A 20,100-nucleotide genomic window follows, 5' to 3' on the forward strand; every position below is an offset into this window, starting at 1 on the left:
TATTATATATCTTAGAATGGTCAAATGAATCAGAAATTAAATCAAATAATGTATTTATAAGAAATACACCTGAAACATAAAAATTCATATAGAAATAAATTGACAGACTGGAATACAATCTTTTATGACTCACATGTTAACATGGGGTCTGTAATGATTATACAAACCTGTCAGAGTTACACAACAACTAACCAATCAGAAAGTTTTCTGAAGCCCCAAACTGCTTGACATATCAGTGATCCTTTGTGGGTAAACTCTAGTCAAATGTGGAGATGCCTGTAGCAGCCAGAAACTATAGAACCAGCCTACTACAGCAACTAACTGTAGGCTCAAGACCTTACTCAGGACTTTCCAAAAATCCAGCTTCCTGGCTTATTGTATCTATAGATTTCTTCTCCTTTCCCCCTCCTTCTCCCCACCTGAAAGCCTCTAGAAACCATATTATCTCATCCTTTTCCCACTCTCCTTTGAGCAACTAAGAATTCTCCCTCTCCAATCCCTTGCAGGCTCTTTTTCTCCCCTGCAAGCTGCTGTTTAAGGTTGCCCTTTAGGTGCTTAAGACTGGTTCTGTGGTTTCTGACTGCCACAGGCATCTCCACATTTGGCTTGAGGTCACCCACAAAGTTTCACTGATATGTCAAGAAATTTTGGACTTCAGAAGACTTTCTGATTGGGTAGTTGTTGTGTAACTCTGACAGGTTAGTATAGTCATTACAGAGCCCATGTTAACGCAGATAACTCTAAAATGCAAAGATAGTCTTTGAAAGAAGGGACATCCAGTTAAAGATTTCTACACCGAGTTGTGTATGTTTTGTACTGCCTTTTGACCAGTTGAAATGAAAGTGAAATTCAAGTAATTCATACTCTCATCACTTCTTCCATTTGTATATAAAGTTCTAAGACAATCTGATAATGTCTTAAAAAGTTCTCCTATCTTTTCCTTGAATGTATTCTCTCTTTTTTTCTTTTGGGGGGGGGGGTGAGGCAATTGGGGTTAAGTGACTTGCCCAGGGTCTCACAGCTATTGTGTCAAGTGTCTGAGGTCAGATTTGAACTCAGGTCCTCCTGAATCCAGGGCTGGTGCTCTATCCAATGTGCCACTTAGCTGCCCTCCTCCCTTTCTTTTTAAATATCTCCATAACATAATAAGACTACTAATAATTTTTAATAGCTCTTTTTCTCTTTTCTTTTATTTTCTTGGTGAGGCAATTGGGGTTAAGTGACTTGCCCAGGGTCACAAAGCTAGTAAGTGTTAAGTGTCTGAGGCCGGATTTGAACTCAGGTTCTCCTTACTCCAGGGCCAGTGCTCTATCCACTGCACCACCTAGCTGCCCCAATTGTTCTTTTTCTAAGATGCCTCCTTCAATGACTCTTGTGACAATAAAATTCAACAAGATTTCCTTTAATATCATTTTTCTTGATTGGAATATTTTTCATTTATTTTTTTAAGGGAATTGCAGTTAAATGACTTGTCCAGGGTCACATAGCTAGTAAGTATTTGAGGTTAGATTTGAACAGAAGTCCTCCTCACTCCAGGGTTCTATCCACTGAACCACCTAGCTGTCCCTTGATTGGGATTTAAGCAGTTCATTCTTATAAAATCTCTTCTAATTATTTACTTAATTCTGTACATTTCTGAGGGAACTTTTTTAAGCTCTAAAAGAAGAGATAGATAGATAGATGTTTGTAAATATATATATAGAAACTATAAGCTATAAACTTATATATGTGTGCATATATAGTTTTTTTAATATATACCAAGTTTATATCTATATAGAGACTATGACTCCACTGATTTATACAATTATTGAAATAATTTAAAAGGAACCAAATTTGAAAAAAACATAAGAACTATGACAAATGCTATTCAATCAAGGTGAAATAAACCTTGTTTCTCTTGACCAAAAGGTGGTAAAATAGGTGTGGGATAAGACATACTTGTTTTTCATTGTACTGTTACAAATGAGGATATCTTTGATTTAGGTTGTGAAAAAGTCATTGGGGTCTGATTGTGATAAAACACACACACACATACACCAACAATTTATTATTTCTTTGATTTTTAATTTTTTTTTGCAGGGCAATGGGGGTTAAGTGACTTGCCCAGGGTCACACAGCCAGTAAGTGTCAAGTGTCTGAGGTCAGATTTGAACTCAGGTCCTCCTGAATCCAAGGCTGGTGCTTTATCTACTGCACCACCTAGCTGCCCCCCCAACAATTTATTTATTTTATTTATTTTTATTTTTTGCGGGGCAATGGGGGTCAAGCGACTTGCCCAGGGTCACACAGCCAGTAAGTGTTAAGTGTCTGAGGCCGGATTTGAACTCAGGTACTCCTGAATCTAGGGCCAGTGCTTTATCCACTGTGCCACCTAGCTGCCCCAACAATTTATTTTTAAAACAGAATTATGATCACAGAATATTTGAAGTGGCATAACATTATGTAAAAGATATTATATATATGTATATATATATAATTTGCTGATTAAAAATAGATCAATATATTTTAATCTAATTGTGTGTTTTTAACTGATGGTTGAAAAATGACAAATTTACAGGAGAATAAGGAGAAAAATTATTTTAAAAAATCTGAAAAATAGTGACTATAATACAGAATAATCCAAATGTCAAAAAGAACATTTCACATTAGAGAAAAGGAAAAGATCCCTTTATTTTCTGGCTATCATTTACACATTTTAAGAAAAAAATTAAGCTCACCTTTGCTTATCTTTGGAATTATTCTAATTTTAAAAGTGTAGGTAGCCCCTAGATCGATGTATTTAATAATACTTCGTGATGTTTGAACATCATCATGCTGAATCCAATGGTTACAAATGGTGGGAGAAATAGACCATGTAGAGACAAATTTCATTGAAAAGTCATATAGCAACCATTCATTCGCTTTAAAAGTTTTATTGAAAGGTACTCTTGTAGGCATCGTTGCAAGAGCCAAAGCTTTTGTATAATCAATAAACTGAATAAGAAGGAAGCTGCTATAACCAGGAATGACTACAGTCTTCTGAATGTCAGAACGTTTAAATTTATATAATGATCCTAAAGCTAAAGAAAATACAAAAGTTATTTATATAGTGGAAGATGGATATACTTTCACAACAATTGATTAACTTAATAAATAAATGTATTAGGACTTTAAACCTTGGATTGGACTTAAGGCTAAATTAAGTTATTTCATTTCATTATCATAAATTCCAAAAGAGAATTTTCATATATTACCATAGAATCTTAGAATAGGAAGGGACCGTAAGGGCCAATTGGCAAAACCTATGTCCAATTTGTGACTGCTCTCAATGATATTCGAGATAAGTGGTCTTTCAGCCTCCTTGATATTTCCAGTGACTGGGAATTCACTATTCAAGTAGTCCAGTTACATTTAGACAGCTCTAATGTTATAATGTTCTATACTATAGTGAGTGCTAATGTTTTATGGAGATTCGGTGTGTTTCCCTGCAAGTTCCACTTCTTGGTCAAAATTCTTCCTTCTGATTGGCATTATCAAGAACAAGTATAATCCATTTGCACATACTAGGCTTCCAGATGCTATATTGGCCAAAATATTACATTCCCCCCCAAAAAAACCTGGTTCATATAAAAATGGTTTAGCAGTTATTTGGTTATTTTTAATGTGTATTTATATTTTTTCTTTTTTTGGGGGGGGAGGCAATGGGGGTTAAGTGACTTGCCTAGGATCACACAGCTAGTCAGTGTCAAGTATCTGAGGCTGGCTTTGAACTCAGGTCCTCCTGAATCCAGGGCCAATGCTCTATCCACTGCACCACCTAGCTGCCCTATATTTTTTCTTTTAAAAGACATATTTCTCAAGGGACATGCTGTATTTTGAGATTTTATATACAAACATATGGAATTCTAAAATGGTTATGATGCCTTTTATCATAGTTTTATTCTTTTTTTGTGGGGCAATGAGGGTTAAGTGACTTGCACAAAGTCACACAGCTAGTAAGTGTCAAGTGTCTAAGGCCAGACTTGAACTCAGGTTCTCCTGAATCCAGGGCTGGTGCTTTATCCACTGTGCCACCTAGCTGTCCCCTAATAGATTTATTCTTAAAAATAATATTGAACAACATAAATAAAATCAAACTCCCAGAAACACTTAACTGTTATTTGTGAATGCATGGTCAAAAAATTGTACCAAATTTGAACTTTCTCTTTTATACCATTTCTGCATTATTGCATTTATTGGTTCACTGCTCTATAGCACGTTTACACATGGTATAGTGACTTTGATCCCTATTGCTAGAAGTCCAGGTATTTGATATTTACCTACTTCCCTAAGGTTATCTGGTACCTTTAAGGGTTTGGGGATGTATTGTCTCTGCCATTGGCTCAAGACACTACCAATTATATTGCTTCGATTTTAGGAGTCTAAGGACCACAGTTTTATTAACCATTTAACAGTTGAATTACCTTTTACAAAAAATATTTACTTCAAAAGTGTAACAGAAATCAATATACAAACATTTCTTCCACCGTCTGGGGCATAATTGCCCTTCTATCCACTTGGCATCTGGGGAGGAGCATTAGGTTCACAGTTTAAATCAGTTCTCAGCATTAATCCCACCAAATCTACAGCTCCCTTGGCTTCCTCTGCTGAGCTGGCTACAATATCTGGCCTGGAATCTTGACTCCAAGGTCCAGTACTTCACCTACACCTAGAACTGAAAAGGATGAATGAAATAAAAGAAAAACCCCAATCCTGTTTCTCAGAGCCATAGGACCTAAAAGAAAGGAAAATGGAAGGATGTCCTTCCTTTCACCCAATTTAGTGCACAGTGGCTATGCTGTGGGTAAAGAAGACCTGCACTTATGAAGGCTAGAACAAATAAGTCTCCATCAGCGAGATTTAAAAATACATCCAGGTCTGGATAAATAGTCAATGGAAAGAAGCTTCTCCCATTCATGTGGTAGGAGAATACACAAATGTTTTCTTCTAGAAATAGGTGCTTGGTGTCTCCCACATGGTTGCCTTCATTTGCTGACCTAGCCATGCACTAAAGCGTGGTTAAACCTGCTTCCCAGATGAGTATGTTTTAAAAATGTCATACCTTCCTTTAATTATCACTTTCTGTTTGATAAGATACGCCCTCCCATAACTATACTACATTCAGAGACCCCATCCCCCATTATCAGTGATCCTTATCCAGTCAAATGTGCTTGATTGCATTAGGGTCTTTAGTTTACCTTCCTTATTATTTGTATATATACCTAAAGCCATATCTATATCTCTTTATGTATTTGTGTATGGAAATTCGGGGTGTATTCAGAGTTCAAGGAGGACTAGTACTTTTTAGGGCTGCTGATCCACTTTGGTGTCTACATTGATGTTCACCAAACTCTCATCTGTGACTCCAAGAAGATGTAACATGTGCAGAAGCCACACTCTGGCAAACTAGCTTTGGTGTTTCCAGTTCTTTGGCTGATAAAAATAAGTAGTAAAGAGATCAGCCCATGAAACATCCATTAGACTCTAATGGTCAACCAGTGGTTAAAGAGTCCACTTTGAAAACTTCTGTGTTAGTATTAATGTATTTTCCACATAATTTCCCACTTTCTAGACATCAATTACTTAACACTTAAATGCAAACTCACCATTCAAATGAAGAATAATTTTATAAAATGGGTCTATATCTTTTTCAATGGTTATGGTACTCAATAAGCAAGGATTATCTTTTGCAATTTCAACTTTAAAAGGTTTTAACACTTCTGTAATAGCTGAGGTTGGAAAGCCTACAACATGATCATGTTCCATAATCTTCACTATATGAGCAAATCCAGTTGAGCTGAACAAAAATAAATTTCATGTCATTTAAATAATCATAACCACAAAATAAAAAATACATCCTTTTTTCTACAGGTTGTGGGAAGGGATTCAATTAAGCAAGGATTGTAAGAGTCCATGGAGTGTCTAGGTAATGTTTAAAAGGGTGGGTTTTATTGGAATCTTATGGTAACTATGTGAACATAAGTAACTTTGGACTTTTGTCCTTTTGTCTAGCTCATTCTTGCCCATCAATCTCTCTGCATTTCAATAAAATTTCTGAAAAAATATTTGCCAACAAATTTTGTAATCTGAAATTTTGTTATCAGAAGTGAAAATGGTATAAAATATAAATGGATGAATCAAAATGCTAAAAATAATGGGATTATACTGTAAAATTATAATTTTTTAAATGGCTAGTCTACAAAACACAAGACTGTTAGAAGAGAAGAAAAAGTTAAGGTACTTTGTAGGACCAAAAAAAGTCAATAGGTAGAATAGGTGACCCATAGTCAGAGAAGGGATAGGAAGGGCTAGTAGGAAAATTTAGAGAAACAGAACATGTATTAAGGCAGCAGTGGTTGCAAAGGAGCTTGTGACCACTTCATGCAAACTTACTCACCTCTGGTTTTATAAGAAGATAAATAGGAACAGGACCCATTCTGAAGATGAAAGGCACTGACCCTGACATGGCATGGATTCAGAATCCACCCTGATCTGGGAACTATTGCTGAGTAACCATGATAGGAAACTCAGATCAAGGGGAAGCCTGTAGTTCTGTCATTCTGAACCTTTAGAGCCTTCTAGCTGCCTCACAAAGAGCTGGAGAAAATAGCAAGCTAGTGGAACAACAATTAAGAGCAAACCTGAGGGGGGCAGCTAGGTGGCACAGTGAATAAAGCACAGGTCCTGGATTCAGAAGGACCTGAGTTCAAATCTAGTCTCAGACACATAATACTAGCTGTGTGACACTGGGCAAGTCACTTAACCCCATTGCCCCACAAAAAAAAAAAAAGAAAAAAAGAGCAAGCCTATACTTTTTCACCCAGACCAAGTAAAGAATATGAGTTTAGCTATCAGACTTTGCCCTATGTCAGATGGACTTAAGGCATGCAGTAATTTTTTCTTTTTTTTACTTAATAATATTTTTTTCTGAATTACATGTAAAGATAGTTTTCAACATTCATTTTTGTAAGATTTTGATTTCAAAATTTTTCTCCCTCCCTCTCTTCCCTTTCCCTTGTCTATAAGAACGAGCAATCTGATATAGGTTAAATAGTACAATCATGTTAAACATATTTGCACACTAGTCATGTTATAAAAGAAAAATCAGAACAAAAGGGAAAACAATGAGAAATAAAAACAAAACAAAAAAGTGAAAATAATGTTCCTCTATCTGCATTCAGACTCCATATTTCTCTGTATGTGGATAGCATTTTCCATCATTAGTCTTTTAAAACTGTCTTGGGGGCAGCTAGGTGGTGCAGTGGATAAAGCACTGGCCTTGGATTCAGGAGGACCTGAGTTCAAATCCAGCCTCAGACACTTGACACTAGCTGTGTGACCCTGGGCAAGTCACAAACTCACTGCCCTGCAAAAAAGAAGAAGAAGAAGAAGAAGAAGAAGAAGAAGAAGAAGAAGAAGAAGAAGAAGAAGAAGAAGAAGAAGAAGAAGAAGAAGAAGAAGATACTATCTTGGATCATTGTACTGCTGAAAAGAGCTAAGTATCATAGTTGATCATCACAAAATCTTGCCATTACTGTGTACAATGTTCTCCTAGTTCTGCTCACTTAACTCAGTACCAGTCCACTAAAGTCTTTCCAGGTTCTGAAATCTTTCTGTTCATTATTTCTTGTAGCACAATAGTATTCCATTGCATTCATATACCACAACTTGTTAGGTCATTCCCCAATTGATGGCCATCCCCTCAATTTCCAATTCATTGCCACCACAAAGAGAGCTGCTATAAATATTTTGTACATGTGGATTGTTTTCCCTCTTTTATGATATCTTCAGGTTATAGATATAGCAGTGGTATTGCTAGGTCAAAAGGATATGTACAGTTTAATATCCCAAATTGCATATTTCCAAATTGCTCTCTGGAATGGTTGGATCAGTTCAGAACTCCACCAACAATGTTCCAGTTTCCCCACATCTTCTCCAACATTTGTCATTTTCTATGTTAGAAAATCTGATAAGTGTGAGGTGGTAACTCAGAGTTTTTGATTTGCATTTCTGTATTCAATAGTGATTTATAGCATTTTTTAAAAATCTGACTACAGATAACTTTAATTTCTTTGTCTAAAAACTGTCTTTTCATATCCTTTGACCACTTATGAATTGGGAGATGACCTGTTTTCTTATAAATTTTACTCATTCTAAATATATTTGAGAAATAAGGCCTTTATCAGAAACACTAACTTTAAAATTGTTTCCCCGGTTTCTGCTTTCCTTCTAATATTGGTTACATTGGTTTTGTTTGTGCAAAACTTTTAAAATTTAAAGTGTTCAAAATCATCCATTTTACATTTCATAATGTTCCCTAACTCTTGTTTGGTCATAAATTCTTCTCTTTTCCATAGATCTGATAAACTATTCCTTCCTCTCTTAATTTGCCTATGATATCACCCTTTATGTTTAAATCATGTATCCATTTTGACCTTATCATAGTATATGGTATGAGATATTGGTCCATGCCTAATTTCCATCGTACCATTTTCCAATTTTCAACGCAGTTTTTGTCAAATAGTGAGTTCTTATCCCAGAAGTTGGAGTCTTTGGGTTTATCAAACAGTAGATTACTTTAGTCATTTACTACTGTGTCCTGTGTACCTGACTTATTTGACTGATTCACCACTCTATTTCTTAGTACCAAATAGTTTTGATGATTGCTGCTTTATAATATAGTTGCAGACCTTGTATGTCTAGGCCACCTTCCTTTGCAATTTTTTTCATTTCATTTCATTGATATTTATTTTGTTTTGTTTTTAGGGTTTTTTATTTGTAAATTTTTATTTATTTAGAATTTTCCCCAAGTTACATGTAAAAACAAATTTTCACATTATCGTTCCAAATTCTCTTCCTCTCTCCCTCCCTGATGGTATCTGAAAACATATTGAAGCATAATTTTTTTGATAGTTCCTTAATATGAAGTTTTGTTTTTGTCTGTTTTCTCTCACAACCTGGTTAATGTAGAGATGTTTTCCATGACTATTCATGTATAACATATATTGAATTATTGAGTTCTTGGGGGTGGGGGTGGGAAGGGAGGGAGGAAGAGAAGTTGGAACACAAAGTTTTTAAAAATTTATGTCAAAATTTGTTTTTACATGTAATTTGGGAAATAAAATTCTGAACAGAAAAAAAATGTTTTGCTTCTTACTGTCCCCTACCCCCAATCTACCCTTCCTTCCTTCACCCCTCCCCTCTCATTCCCTTCTCCTCCCACTTTCCCACAGGGCAAGATATATTACTATGCCCACTTGAGTGTGTATGTTATTTCCTCTTTGAGCCAATTATGATAAGAGTTAGGGTCACTCACTCTCCCACTCCTCCCCCATCTTCCCCTTCACTCCATAAGCTTTTTCTTGTTTCTTTTATCTGAGATATTTTACCCCATTCCATCTCTCCCTTTCCTTTTCTCCCAGTGCATTCCTCTCACCCTTTAATTTTATTTTAAAGATGTCAGCATGGGTAAGCCAGGTGACACAGTGGACAAAGCATGAGACCTGGACCCAGGAGGACCCAAGCCCAAATCTGGCCTCAGACATAAGATACCCACCAGCTGTATGACTTTGGAAAAGCCACCCAACCCCGACTGCCCCCCCAAACAAAAATGAAACAAAACAAAAAACCCTGATAAACAAAAAATAAATGCCTTACAGATATCATCTTTTCATGTTCAATTCACATCTGTGCCCTCCGTCTATATTCCATTCAGCTACCCTAATACTGAGAAAGTCTTTATGAGTTAAAAGTATCATCTTCCCATGTAGGAATGTAAACAGTTTAAACTTTTAACATGTCTCATGATTTCTATTTCCTGTTTACCTTTTTATGCTTCTCTAGGGTCTTGTATTTGAAAGTCAAATTTTCTATTCAATTCAGGTCTTTTCATCATGAATACCTGAAAGTCCTCTTTTTCACTGAAATCCCATTTTTCCCCTGAAAGATTTTTTTTGCTGGAAAGGTGATTCTTGCTTGTAATTCCAATTCTTTTGCCTTCCAGATTATCATATCCAATGTCCTCTAAATCTTTAAGTTGTTAGATCTTGGGTTATCCTGACTGTGGCTCCACAATACTTTAATTGTTTCTTTCTGGCTGCTCACAATATTTTCTCCTTGACCTGGGATCTCTGGAATTTGGCTCTAACATTCCTGGGAGTTTCCCTTTTAGGATCTCTTTTGGAAGGTGATCACCTCTTGGTCTCAGGCCCTGGAAGAACTGAGGAAAGGATTTTAAAAATAAAATAGGAGAGGCAGAGGAAAAAATGGGAAAAAGAAATTAAAATGATGCAAGTGTCAGTAGTTCAATAACGGAGGTACAAAACATACTGAAGATAATAACATGTTAAAAAAAAGAACAGGCCAAATGTCAAAAGAGACACAAAAAGCTACTGAAGAGAAGAATTCATTAAAAGCAGAATTGGTTAAATGAAAAAGGAGGTACAAAAGTTCACTGAAGAAAAGAATTCCTTAAAAATCACAGTTGGACAAGTGGAAATGAATGATTTTATGAGACATCAGGAAACAATAAATCAAAATTGAGAAAAATGGAATTGTAAAATATCTACTTGGAAAGTCAACTAAATTGGAAAATAGATTTAGAAGAGATAATTTAGGAATTATTAAACTACCTTAAAACCATGATTTTTAAAAAGAGCCTAGACAAGATATTTCACAAAATTATTAAGGAGAACTTCCCTGATATCCTAGAAAAAATTGAAATTGAAAGAGGATAATAGAAATTGAAAAAATCTACTGATCATCTCCTGAAAGAGATGTCAAGATGAAAAATTGCAAGATTATTGTAACTAATTTCCAGAGCTCACAGGTGAAATAGAAAATATTGCAAGTAGACAGAAAGCAAACAGCAACAAATATCATGGAGCTGAAGTCAGGATAGGACAAGATTTAAGGGCTTCTACATTAAAGAAATCAGAGGCTTTGGAACATGATATCCTAGAAGGATTATAGGATTACAACCAAGAATCAGCTACCCAGTGGAACCATCCATAATTCTACAGAGGAAAAAAAAGTTATTTAATGAAATTGAGGACTTCTAAGCATTTCTTATGAAAGGACCACGGCTGAATAGAATTAAGATTTTCAAATACAAGACTCAAGATGAATATAAAAAAGTAAACAGGAAAGAGAAATTATAAAGAGTTTAATAAGGATAAACTGTTTACAATCTACATGGGAAGATAATACTTATAACTCCTAAGAATATTGCCTTTCTTAGGGAAGTTAGAAAGTGTGCATAGACAGAGGGCATGTGTGTGAGTTGATTATGATGGGATGCTATCTGAAAAATAAGATTAAGGGGTAAGAAAGAGGGTGTACTGGGAGAAGGAAGAAGGCAGAGATGCAGCGGGATAAATTATCTCACATAAAAGTGGCACCAAAGAACTTTTATAGTGGAGAGGAAGATGTGCGAGTGTCAGACAATGCTTGAACCTTTCATAGAAATTGATTCAAATAACATACACATTCAGTTTGGTATAGAAATCTATCTTACCCTATGTTGAAGTAGGAGGAGAGGGAGATAGAAAGAAGGGTAGATTGAGGGAGGCAGTGGTCAGAAGCAAAACACTGGTGAGGAGGGATAGGGTGAAAGGAGAGGGTAAAAAAATAAATATGGGGAGGAAAGCAGGATGGAGGGAAATACAAAGTTAGGGATCATAACTGGGAGTGTGAATGAGATCAGTTCACCCATAAAACAGAATTGGATAGCAGAATGGATTAAAAAACAGAATCCTACAATATGTTGTTTACAAGAAACAGACTTGAAGAGACAAAGAAAGAGTAAAGATTAAAGCTTAGAGGAAAATATATTATGCTTTAATTGAAGGTGTTTTTTTAAAAGTGGGAGTAGGAAGCAGTATCTCAGAAAAAGCAAAGCAGAAATAAATCTAATTATAAAAATTAAGTAGGGAAACTCCTTTTTGCTAAGAAGGTACCAGAGACAATAAAATAATATTAATGGTAAACACATTTTCCCAAATGTTATAGCACTCAAATTCTTAAAAGAGAAGTTAACTGAGTTATAGGAAGAAATTGGCAGTAAAATATAATAGTGGGAAATCTCAACTTGCCCCTTTCCAAATAAGATAAAACTAACAAAAAATAAACAAGAAAGAATTTAAGGAGATGAATAGAAAAGTTAGATATAATAGATTTCTTTAGACATCTGAGTGGGAATAGAAAAAAATTATATTTTTCTCAGTGGTACATGGTATCTACACAAAAACTAACCATATTTTATGGCATAAAAACCTTCCAACCAAATGCAGACAAGCAGAAACATTAAATGTATCATTTTCAGATTATAATGCAATAAAATTACATTTAATAAAGGACCATGGGAAGATACATTAAAAATTAATTGGAAACAAAACAATCTAATCCTGAGAATGAGTGGGTCAAAGAACAATCAATAATTTCATTAAAGAAAATTACAAAAATGAGAAAACATACCAAAATTTATGAGATATAACCAAAGCAGTACTTATGTGGAAAATGTTCTCTCTAAATGCTTACATCAATAAAATAGAGAAAGAAAACATCAATGGATTGGGCATTATACTAAAAACAATCTAGGAAAAAGACAAATTAATAATCCCTAATTGAATAGCAAATTGGAGATCCTGAAGATCAAGGGAAAGATTTATAAAGTTGAAAATAAGGAAAACATTAAATTAATAAATAAAACTAAATGCTGGTTTTATAAGGGGAGGGATAAGAAAAAAGATGAATCATTGGTTAATTTGAATTAAAATGGAAGAAAGAAGAAAACCTAGTTAGAAGTATTAAAAAATGAAAAGGATGATATTGCTACCAATGAAGATGAGGTTAAAGGAATTATTAGGTGCTTTTTTACTCTATTATATGTCAATGACTCTATCAACCTGAGTGAAACAGAAAAATATTAACAAAAATATAAATTTCCCAGTTTAAAAGAAAAGGAAATATAATACTGAAATAACCCTATTTTAGGAAAAGAAATTGAACATACCATCAAGGAGTGCCCTAAGGAAAAAAATCACCAGGATCAGATGTATTCACAAGTGAATTTTATCAAACATTAAAAAAAATTAATTTGGGGCAACTAGATGGCACAGTGGATAGAGCACCAACCCAGGAGTCAGGAGTACCTGAGTTCGAATCCGGCCTCAGACACTTAACACTTACTAGCTGTGTGACCCTGGGAAAGTCACTTAACCCCCATTGCCCCGCAAAAAAAAAAAAAAATTAATTCCAATGCTATATAAACTCTTTGGGAAAAAGGCAAAAAAGACCAAACAACTTTCATGTCACAAATATGGTGCTGATACCTAAGTAAGAAAAAAAGAAAGAAAACTATAGAACAATTTCCCTAATGAATATTGATACAAGAATTTTAAATAAAATTTTAACAAGGAGATTATAGCAATATATCCCAAAGATCATATATAATGACTAGGTGGGACTTATATCAAGAATGCAGAACTTCTTTATTATTAGGAATTCTATCAGCATATTTTGACCAAATAAATAATAAAAACAACAAAAATAATATGATTCTCAACAGATTCAGAAAAGACTTTGGAAAAAATTCAATGCTCATTCCCAAGAGAGAACACTAGAAAGCATGGGGATCAATGAAGCTTTCCTTAAAATAAGTAGTATATATCTAAAGTCATTAGTAAGCATTATCTATAATGGGGACAAGCTGGAAGCTTTCCCAATAAGATCAGAAGTGAAGCAAGGATGCCTACTATAAAAATGCTAGCCATAGCAATAAAAGAAAAAGAAATAGAAGGAATTAGAATAAGCAAAGAGGAAACAAAACTATAATTCTTTGCAGGCAATATAATGGCATTCTTAGAGAACTTCAGAGAATCAACTAAAAAGCTAGTTGAAACAATTAACAACTTCAGCAAAGTTGGAGGATATAAAACAAATCATTGGCATTTCTATGTGTTACCAACAAAGTTCAGCAGCAAGATATCAACAGAGAAATTCCATTAAAAATAACTGTAGGCAATATAAAATGCCTGGGAGTCTGCCTCCCAAGACAAACCCAGGAACTATATGAACACAATTGCAAAACATTTTTCACACAAATAAAGTCAGATCTAAACAACTGGGAAAATAGGGTAAGCTGAGCCAATACAATAAAAATGATCATTCTACCTTAATCAATTTACTTTATTCCAAGCTACACCAATAAAAACACCAAAAATTATTTTATAGGACTAGAAAAATAATAACAAAATTCATCTGGAATATCAAGGGAGAAAAAAAGGTGAAGGAATATGGTCTAGTTATACTAGATCTCAAACTGTATTATAAAATGGTAAGCATCAAAATTATCTGGTACTATCTAAAAATAGAGTGGTGGATCAGTGGGATAGATACACTGTAGTGATCCAAGATCCAAGCTGCTGAAACAAGAACTAACTATTTAACAAAAACTCCTGGGAAAAATGGAAAACATCTTGGTAGAAACTAAGTATAGACCAACATCTCATACCTTATACCAAGAAAATGTTGAAATTGGTACATTATTTACACATAAAGGGTAACACCATAAGCAAATTAAGAGACTATAGAAGAGTTTACCTGTGAGATCTATGGAAAAGGGAAGAATGTATGACCAAAGAAGATATCAAGAGTTTTATGAGATATAAAATGGATGATTTTGATTATATTTAATTAAAAAGGGTTTTCATAAGGAAAATCAATCTAGCCAGGATTAAAAGGAAAGTGGAAATCTGGAAGCCTAACCATAAAAAGTTACTATGGTGAAAGGGAAGATCAAGAAACAAACTCAGAAAAAGACATTGATGTAAGCCTCAAAGAAAAATGTGATTTGGAAAAAAGGCCAAAAACAATTCCTGGAATTTATATGCATATGTTTATGTGTCTACAATAAAACCCTAATTTATCAAATATCTAGAGAACTGAGCCAAATTTATAAGAATATCAGTCATTTCCCAATTGATAAATCTGTGTATATCCTTTATCTACCAATGTAACTACTAGTTCTATATCCCAAAGAGATCTCCTCAAAAGGGGAAAGGGCCTATTTGTATAAAAATACTAATAGCAGCTCTTTTTGTGGTGGTGAATTAGAAATTGAGGGAGTACCCATCAGTTGGGGATTGACTGAATAACTTGTGGTATATAATCGTGATGGTATACTAATGTTCTATAAGAAATGATAGTGTGTTTCAGAAAAACCTGGGAAGACTTACATGAACTGATATAAAGTGAAGTGAGCAGAACCAGGAAAACATCATACATGGTAATAACAATATTGTACAATGACTTAGCTATTCTTAGGAATACAATAATCCAAGACAATTTCTAAGGACTCATCATGAAACATAATATTTACCTCCAAACAAAGAGCTTATAAAGTCTTAATGTAGATAGACACATATTATTTTTCATTATATATTTTTTCCTGGGCTTTTTTTTTTTGGGGTCTGTTTTCTTTCACAACATGACCAATGTAGAAATATTTTTGCATGGTTGCACATGTGTATCCTACATAGAATTCCTTGCCATCTCAGGGAGAAAAGAGGTAAGGGACAGAGGGAGGCAAAAAAAGAAAATTTGGAACTCAAAATTTTAAAATGATGTGGAAATTGTTTTTACATGTAATACGAAATAAGATATTATTGAAAAAAGAAATATTTGGAGCTTGCAATTAACCAAAACCAGAAGAACTATAAAACACTGTTATCTAGTTCCATCTCTCAGTTTGTACCTGTCAAGTTGATTTGGGGGAGGGGCATATGTATGACATTTGTCCTGATTTCAATTTATTAGATTTGTTCCAAAATCCTAGCTCGTCATGGTCTTTGTTATATTTTGATTCTGTAATCAGCTGTGTTAGAATTGTCACCTAGTTTCTGAAATTTCACCCTGCCTAGGACCTCTCAGATCCTAGGGCTTATAGTCTCATTCACTCTACTGAATTTAGTTTATGTCATTGCTTATTTTCATTTAAACACATCTCTTTACTAGCCACATAGCTGTGGCCACTTAGCCAAGTCTGAGAAAGATTCTGTTACCTTCTATAAGTCGTATTCATCAAACAGATCCCAACGGTCTTAATTTAACCCAGGGTGGTGCAACATTCAGCTTCAGAACACAAAGGAGACTGGTAACCAAATTTAATAATCTAGGTTAAATCATAACATACCTTGATTTTAATTGTTTTCCAGCATGAATATGGTTAAATCTTATATCCATTTTATCTTGACTCTGTTTATTCAGGGGTGCATAGGCAAAGAAGATAATTTTAGTTGCAGTGAGATACTGTGGAGCTAGTGAAGTATTAAACGCCACATTTCCATCAATCTGGAAGGTGAATAATAAAGTATCATATTTAAATAACTCTATTTTGGGTTTGAATAATTTAATACACAAATACAAAATATTTCATATACAACATATGAACAATTCTAATTCTTATACTAGATCAGAAAAATTATTATTTTCTATTTTATCTCTTTTCTCTCTGAGTAATAATTAATACCTTATATTAATGTATATGCATGCATACATTTTATGGATGTATGGTCTTCCTGATTCCTTCTATGTACCAGGGACTGTGATTAACTGAGGAAAAAAGAAAATATTCTATTCTCCTCTCAAAATCTCTTTTTAAGACTGGTTTTTTAATATGCATATACCAAAAAATGGACTTGGTCAGTCCTCCCTGGTGCCTTTATTTGTCTGGAAATTTGGTGGGGATAGTAAAAATAAAAATGCATACAAATTTCATAAAATCAATTTATGAAAGCAACTTTAATGTCTAAAGGAACTTGGATACTGCAATCAGTCCCTAAACTATCCTACTCTCTCTATAAGAAGTTTGGAGGGGAGAAGTAATTGAGTCTTTCTAGTACTCTAGGAGATGGACCAAATTTGGTCCTTCCATACCTTATAATTTTTCTCTTTGTTTTTGCAGAATATATTTTCCAACCCACAGGCTACATTGCTATATTTTGTGATCTAACTTTAGCATAATAATCACCTTGGGTGTAACAGGAGAGAAGGCTCAAAGCACATATACTAGCTTAAAAGTCCAAAATAAAATTATTTTTCCCACTAAATCATCCCCCTTCCTCATCTTTTCTGTAGAGGGCACCACCATCCTCCTGGTCAGTCAGGCTTACAGGCTAGAGTTTATCCCTGACTGCTCACTATCTCTCACCCACCTAATCCAAATTGTTGCCAAGACCTTTCAATTTCATTTCTATATCTCTCAAATAAACCCACTTTTCTCTTTTGACAATGCCACCACTCTAGTATCAGCCTTCATTACATCATGACTTGATTATTGCTATAGCCTGCTGGTGGGTTGGCCTGCCTCAAGTTTCTTCTCACTCCATTCAGTTCTATTCAATCCTCCATTCAATCCATTTTCTTTTCAGCCACTAAAGTGATATTTCTAAAATATAGGTCCAACCACATCACTCCCATCCCCCACTTAATAAATTCCAATGGCTCCCTATTACAACCAGGATCAAATACAAAATTCCCTCTTTGGAATTTAAAGTCCTTTATAACCTCCTTTTCTAGTCTCTTTACATCTAACTCCCTACAATGTACTCTTTGATCTAGTGACACTGGCCTTCTGGCTGTTCCACAAACAAGGTACTCCATCTCTATTAGTCTCTAGTCATTTTCTTTGGCTGTCTCCTATGCCTTGAATGTTCTCCCTCCTCAATTCTGCCTACTGACTTCCCTAGCTTTTTTTTTTTTTTTAGTGAGGCAATTGGGATAAAGTGACTTGCCCAGGGTCACACAGCTAGTAAGTGTTAAGTGTCTGAGGCCGGATTTGAACTCAGGTACTCCTGACTCCAGGGCCGGTTCTCTATCCACTGCGCCACCCAGCTGACCCTTCCCTAGCTTTTTAAAGTCCAAACTAAAATTCCATCTTTTACAGGAAGCTTTTCCAAACCTTTATTTCTAGAGCCTTCCCTCTGTTGATTGTTTCCTACTTATCCTGTATACAGTTTGCTTTTAATATATTTGTTTCTATATTGTCTCCCCCATAAGAAGGTAGGCTCCTTGGGGTGAGGACTATCTTTTGACTTTATTGTATACACTGCAGTTATCACAGTGCTTAGCACAAAGTAGGGACTTAATAAATACTTGTTGGTTTCTTGATTGATTACAAACTATTGCCCATCTTCAATACCTCAAAATTGTTCTCACTCCCAACATTTAGAATATCCATGCTTCCCCTGACTCCAGCTCCTAATTCTAATTAGGATGCCTCTTTTCCCTGCCAAATACTGTAATAAGTGAAGAGGATAGTTGCTAGTTTCAGTGGCGATAGTGTGTCCTCTCATAAGAAATGCATGTAGGCTAGGATAGAAAAGTTGGTACAGGGGCAGCTAGGTGGTGCAGTGGATAGAGGACTGGCCCTGGATTTAGGAGGACCTGAGTTCAAATCTGGCCTCAGACACTTGATACTTAATAGCTGTGTGACCATAGGCAAGTCACTTAACCCCAATTATCTCACCAAAAAAAAAGAAAAGTTGGTAAAGTATTATTGAAGTGCATTCATATATGAAGGATATACTTCATGCCATGACCAACATAAGTATGTCTAACAACGGGTTGTTGGGTACAATAACATATACAATAAAATTTATTCATTGTATCACTGATATAAGTTGGTTGAAAAATATATGGAAGACAAAGATGAGCTTTGTATTTTGAATATCAAATGGAAAAATTGAGGCATCAATCTAAATCAGGGATTCTTAAACTTTTTCCACTTGTGACCCCATTTGGCCTGAGGAATTTTTACATGACCCTGGGCATTATAAAATAAGTATATATACTTTTTACTGTTTCCAAATTTTTCTCAACCCTCATAGTCAGTTCCAAAATCCTATATGGAGTCATGAACTATGGTTTAAGAAGCTAGGATCTAGATCACTGTAGATCCATAAAACAGGAACTTGCAACACATCCTTATTGTACACAATACATGAACACTCCTGTTTTAAGGATCTAGAGTGATCTATAGACACATGCACATACAGATGCACATAATTATATGTATATATTTGCATTGCATATACATATATTACATCAATATCTATATAAAGCATAGCTATATACCATACAAAATATATTCACATATTATGTGTATATATGTACACACACATATATCGGTATCGACATAGACATACACATCAATATAGATATAGATATACACACATACACATATATGGGGAGACAGATAATGACAGAAACAGAAAGACAGAGAGACAGAGTAAGAAAAGATGTCACACTACTCACCTACCATCTCAGGAAGTCAAGTTGACTTTGATTTGTTTTATAAGATTCATCCTTCCCCCCTTTTCTTGAAGGCTTAAGGAAAATTTCTAGTCCCAAACAGAAAAATCATTCACCTTTTTAAAATTTTTATTTATTTTTTAAATTTTTTTTTAGTGAGGCAATTGGGGTTAAGTGACTTGCCCAGGGTCACACAGCTAGTAAGTGTTAGGTGTCTGAGGCCAGATTTGAACTCAGGTCCTCCTGACTCCAGGGCCAGTGCTCTATCCACTGCGCCACCTAGCCACCCCTCATTTGCTTTTTGACTGAGAGACAAGTACTAACTTTATAACTGATCTGCTCGATCATCATTACATACTATTCATCATTGGGGACACTAGGTTAAAATTGGTGTTTCTGAAAACATGCCAATCTACCTATAAAGCAACTGCTAATCCTGTGCTACTGAAAGTGATTTTAAACACTGTTTTAAAAGAATGAGCAATTTCAACATATATAGCACTGACCGATGTGAGTGATGATGTAGACAAGAGAGGATGTTTATCTATGCCATTATATGTACTTCTATTCAGAGTAACTAAAATTCCAATTCCTACATGGTCATAGTATATTTCAAAAGTTGGTGCTTTGACTTTTCCATATTTGGTATAAGTTCTTAATCCTAATAGAAGCAAAAGAGAGAAGAATTTTTTTAAAGAAGCCTTGTCCTTTTAATATATATATATATATGTATATATAAATTGAATACAATGACAAATTCATTTAGAGGTT

The 20,100-nt window shown here is 34.8% G+C and overlaps 1 protein-coding gene across 1 annotated transcript in view; it reads right to left on the bottom strand.

Moving 5' to 3' along the window:
- The window catches only part of LOC122738589 (cation channel sperm-associated protein subunit beta-like), a 114,421-nt gene that overhangs the window by 46,425 nt on the left and 47,896 nt on the right, over positions 1-20,100 (bottom strand). The window contains exons 15-18 of the mRNA XM_043980581.1: positions 19,836-19,990; positions 16,211-16,368; positions 5,625-5,815; positions 2,718-3,059 (exon numbers count right to left, since the gene is read on the bottom strand). Coding sequence (XP_043836516.1) covers positions 2,718-3,059; positions 5,625-5,815; positions 16,211-16,368; positions 19,836-19,990 — 846 coding nt within the window. The remainder of the gene's footprint in view (positions 1-2,717; positions 3,060-5,624; positions 5,816-16,210; positions 16,369-19,835; positions 19,991-20,100) is intronic.

The sequence above is a fragment of the Dromiciops gliroides genome, chromosome 2 (assembly GCF_019393635.1).
Source record: "Dromiciops gliroides isolate mDroGli1 chromosome 2, mDroGli1.pri, whole genome shotgun sequence".
In the NCBI taxonomy this organism is placed as follows: Eukaryota; Metazoa; Chordata; class Mammalia; order Microbiotheria; family Microbiotheriidae; genus Dromiciops; species Dromiciops gliroides.